This window comes from Alligator sinensis, unplaced genomic scaffold (genome assembly GCF_000455745.1).
Source record: "Alligator sinensis unplaced genomic scaffold, ASM45574v1 scaffold322_1, whole genome shotgun sequence".
Classification (NCBI taxonomy): Eukaryota; Metazoa; Chordata; order Crocodylia; family Alligatoridae; genus Alligator; species Alligator sinensis.
The window spans coordinates 982,189-986,689 of NW_005842154.1; the positions used below are offsets into that span (position 1 = coordinate 982,189).

At 36.7% G+C, this 4,501-nt stretch overlaps 1 protein-coding gene across 1 annotated transcript in view; it reads right to left on the reverse strand.

Moving 5' to 3' along the window:
* The window catches only part of RPL22 (ribosomal protein L22), a 5,197-nt gene continuing 696 nt past the window's right edge, over positions 1 to 4,501 (reverse strand). The window contains exons 2-3 of the mRNA XM_025206416.1: positions 2,888 to 3,012; positions 1 to 209 (exon numbers count right to left, since the gene is read on the reverse strand). Of these exons, the coding sequence (XP_025062201.1) occupies positions 65 to 209; positions 2,888 to 3,012 (270 nt within the window). The 3' untranslated portion in view covers positions 1 to 64. The remainder of the gene's footprint in view (positions 210 to 2,887; positions 3,013 to 4,501) is intronic.

The following is a 4,501-nucleotide window of genomic DNA, read 5'->3' on the forward strand; positions in this document are numbered from 1 at the left end:
TTAACATTTTTTTTTTTCATTTTATTCAAGGAAATTTAATATACAAAATATTTCCAGATTCAATTTAATCTTCTTCCTCTTCCTCCTCTTCATCCTGGTTGATCTGGAAGTATCGTAATTCATAACTTTCCTTGCTATTGGCAACGACACGCAGCCAGTCACGCAAGTTGTTTTTCTTCAGATATTTCTTAGTCAGATATTTCAGGTATCTGTGGAAAGAAGGAAACCAATAATCCAACTGAAAGCAGTACAATTACCTCTTATCCTGCATTACATGCTGTAGGAGAAATTCAAATAAATAGTTTACAAGATTCCCATCATGCTTTACTCTATGCTGTTTCGATTTTGCATTATATAACAAGAGTTTGTCTTAATGTCTTCCACACTTGATAAGACATTTTGGACAAACCCCACTGTCATGACAGATTGTAACATGCTATTTTACTTTTTCAGAAACAAAGAGGTAGCGTATAGGCTCAAAGCACTTCCAGGTCTGCAATATTTGCCTAACAGCACCATTCATTACATCTTTTTTCCTGAAGATCCTCCCCTGTGGGGCTTTACCACTAACTCGATTCAGAAGAGCAAATTATGTTTTATATTAGTGTTTCAACAAGCAGATTTAAAATCTTCTCAACCAAGAAAAAAAGTGTTCTCACCTTACTAGAAATGACTTAACTCTCTGCAAGGCAAGCCAGAAGGCTATTACTGCAGAAGTAACTACAAAAGACATGCTACTCAGAACACAGGAGGAAAAAGCTAAGGCACTTCTTGGGAGATAAGTGCCAAGTCATGCCCTGCCTTTGCACAAACTTAATTAAAAAAATTAAATTAAAAAGAACACCTTGGGGGCCGGGGGGGGAGGGAAATACCAAGGAGAGCTCTCTAATGCAAAAAAAAAAAAAAAAAAAAGCACACATGACTATCCACATCAAAAGGGAAGATACTAGGAGTTTAAATTCTAAACAAACTTTATTTTAGAAAAAAAACTTTCAATGGAATCAGTGAATTAAGGCCTGTACAATAACATGCATCAAAACCAAATAATTTGGAGCTGGGAAAGGATGTTATCAATCACAGCATGAGTCCCCATGTAAAGGTACATGTCAGACAATGCAGCAATTTCTTTATAACAGAAAAGCCAAGCAGCCTTTTTTCTCCCTCCACCCCCAAATCCAAGAAAATTGATACTGTCAACAACAGCATGGCAGCAAGGCAGGGTTATTTTTGTCTGGTACCAAATAAAGGTACATGGCTTCATCAGACATTATAAAACTCAGTCACCAACCAACTGACATTTTTTCCAATTCTTTAGTAAGCGAATGCAATAATGATCAGAATACATGAGGTGCTGTGTTGAGAAATACATGATCTCTCGAGGGGTTTACAGCTTTCAAGTCAAAAGGACAGGGACATACAAGCAATACACATGGAAACGCATCAGCTTAGTTAAAACAAACAAACAAACACAAAAAACCACCATTGCCACACACTTAGAGCTTGACTTTCACAGTAACATTTAAATATAAATGCTCCTGTGCCTTACAAATGGTTTTAGAGAAACAAGCCTTGAGCACACCAGATGAGAGGGGGTTCCAACAATAAGGAACCAACACAGTAAAAAGCATATAGACAGCACTGCTGGCAAGAGTCAAAGGGAATGTGAAGAGAGAGATCAATGATATAGGAAGGAACAACGTTGTCTTTTCAATGCCTCAGACTAATGTATAAAAAATGCATTGGAGAAAGTCTGTTCCTGCAAAGTATAAACTATAACCTATTGTTAAATTGTATATTTACATATGACATGTCCTGCCCCCACCCCCCCCAAAAGTGCTTCCTTAAGCCTCTTAAATATTGTTTTACCATATTGATTAAGAATAATTATTGCTGGTGTACTTGATATTCATTCTGATGTACAAAATTCTCTTAAGAGCTTAATCTTCCTATTGAGAGAACGCCTCCCTGCCCACCCAACCAGGCTGCCCTTTACATTTCAGCATACCTACATTGTCTCTTAGTAATAATAATACTAATACAAATCACACTCAGTGTAAACTGGTCATCTGAATACTTAATCATGCAGTTTTGAAGACACAGTTTTATATGCTATTAGCATCTATGCTAGTACTGGCTACATGAAAAATGTTTAGGACAAAATTAACATTTACACGGAGGTAAACTTGCTGAAGCTTTTCAGATCTGAGTCCTTTAAAAAACAAAAACACAACTTGTTTGTTGTGTAACTGGACACAATTATGTGTGTCCAGTTACAGACTACTAACCCCTGGAAGAACCAACATAAAAATTCAATACCAAAGCACAAGGATGTTTAAAAACATGTATGCACAGAGCAGTGAGATAGTATAAAGTGACCAATATGAAAACAGTGTAAAATCCACCAAATCCAGCTTCCCAACAACTGGTAACTTAGAGAGGATGCCACTGACACACAGAAAGAGGTCACTAAGTCACCTGTTTCCAAGAAATTATTACAAACTGGATACAAGCCTTCATTCTTCAGTTCCCATCTTCCTTGGGCATTTTGGAAACCCTATCAAATAACTCCCTCAATGCAGGAAGCATCCACTGACCAAAAGGTGAGCCCTGAACAACATCTTCCTTTCACCAAAAGGTTATTCACTTTTTCCCCTTCAACTGCTGAAGTTTCCGTTTGGATTTGTACAATCAACATTTCAAATGCTCCAGTTTACAGCCACCTTCCACAGTAGACCCGACCTGAATTTCAGAAGTAAAAAGCAAGTAGAAGCGACCACTCACACCTTTCAGACCCTCTCCATGCATCATTTAGAGCCTAAAGTATATGAACCCTGTTCTTTTTTTTTTTTTGCAGATCATTAAGTTCCCACATGCCCTTTCGCCTTACCTCTTTGAAAATGGAACCTCTGAAGTTACAGTGATTTTACTCTTACTTCTCTCAATGGTCACTGCACCTCCACCAAGATTCCCAGCTTTTCCATTCACTTTGATTCGTTCCTGCAAGAACTGTTCCTGCAAAAAGTGGAACAGATGGGTTAGAGCTTTGACAGGTGAAATATCTCCACTGACTTCTTAGCAGTCAGAGATTGAAGGTCCATTACACCACCCGATTTATTTTAACCAAATAAGCCACACAAGTTTTAAAGCATCTTAGCCAGAAAACTTGAAAAGCAAATAAATGCTTTGCTCATCCTAGAGACCAAGGCATGGATCCTGCAAAGATTTACACTATTTAGTTCTATTTCAGCCAGTCAGACTACTCAGAGGAAGGAAGATAAGCAGAAGAACAAATCACTGCAGAATTAGAGTGATCATAAACTATATCCACCTGGCCTTCAGATGCATATACATATGCACCAGCAGTGGCAAGCATTCATCCTTCCACCTGGAAGAAAAAAAACTCTAGAGAGAAAAAGAATGGGGGAGGGAGCTGAGCACAAGCAGTAATCTTCATCTTTTCACAAATCTGTATGAAACCAGCACAAAATGCTAAATGCTTGGAAAAACATTCTCTGGGAGACTGTAGTAGGATTGGAGTGTTATGGTCACACCTGAAGCATACTTTGTGCCCAGAAGTTTGTCTAACATCTCTGCCAACTATAGTTAGTTCAGTAAAAATATAACAAAAACTTATTACTAGGAGCCTGTAATCCTAACAGTGTCCTGGATGTTAAATTTTGGATTTGTAATCCTAAATGCTACTGTTTAGGCATCATAAAGATTTTGCACTACTTATTCTATAGTAAGTCCTGGAAAATATCACAAACTGATGGCTTCACAGACAGTAGTAAAACAGCAAGAAATCAAGTCAGTATACTGATTTATGAAGCAAGAAATATTTCACCAGCATTTCAAAGTTTTGAAAAAATGACTGATTTTATTTGTTACTGTAGTCATAACATGATCAGATCACCTAACTGAACATTCAAACCACAGATTGAATGGTCAGTAGGTATACTTTGGGTATTATTCAACAAAAGGTCTTATTTCTCCCCCACTGTCTCCATCATCTCATACCTACGTTATAAATTAAATCCAAAACAAATCTGAAAAGTTTTTATTTCAAGTTTTAAATTAGATTACTAAAACAAATGTGAAGTTTGCTGTTAATTAACAAGTACCTACACACTCAACAGCTGCTTTAAAAAAAAATGATTTTTTTTTTTTAATTAAAATGAAATGCTTATTTCTAAAGATTACGGATTACCTAAAAAAAAATCTGGTAAAACAAAGACAGGTAGATCCACTCAGTTCAGCAGCAGCCTAACAACATTGGAAGCTGCCTCCCCCTTCATTAAAAAATGCAAAGAAGGAAAGTACAGCTTTCAACATTTCTCCCAAAGAAAAAAGAAGAGGTCATAAGCAAAACTAAGTAAGAAATACAGCATTCAACATTTTCCAATAAAAGTCATAAACAACAGTATAAGACATAGTGTTTAAAATTACAGTGAAAAGGAAAAATTATGCACAATCCTAGAAGAAATACATCATTGTTTCCCTA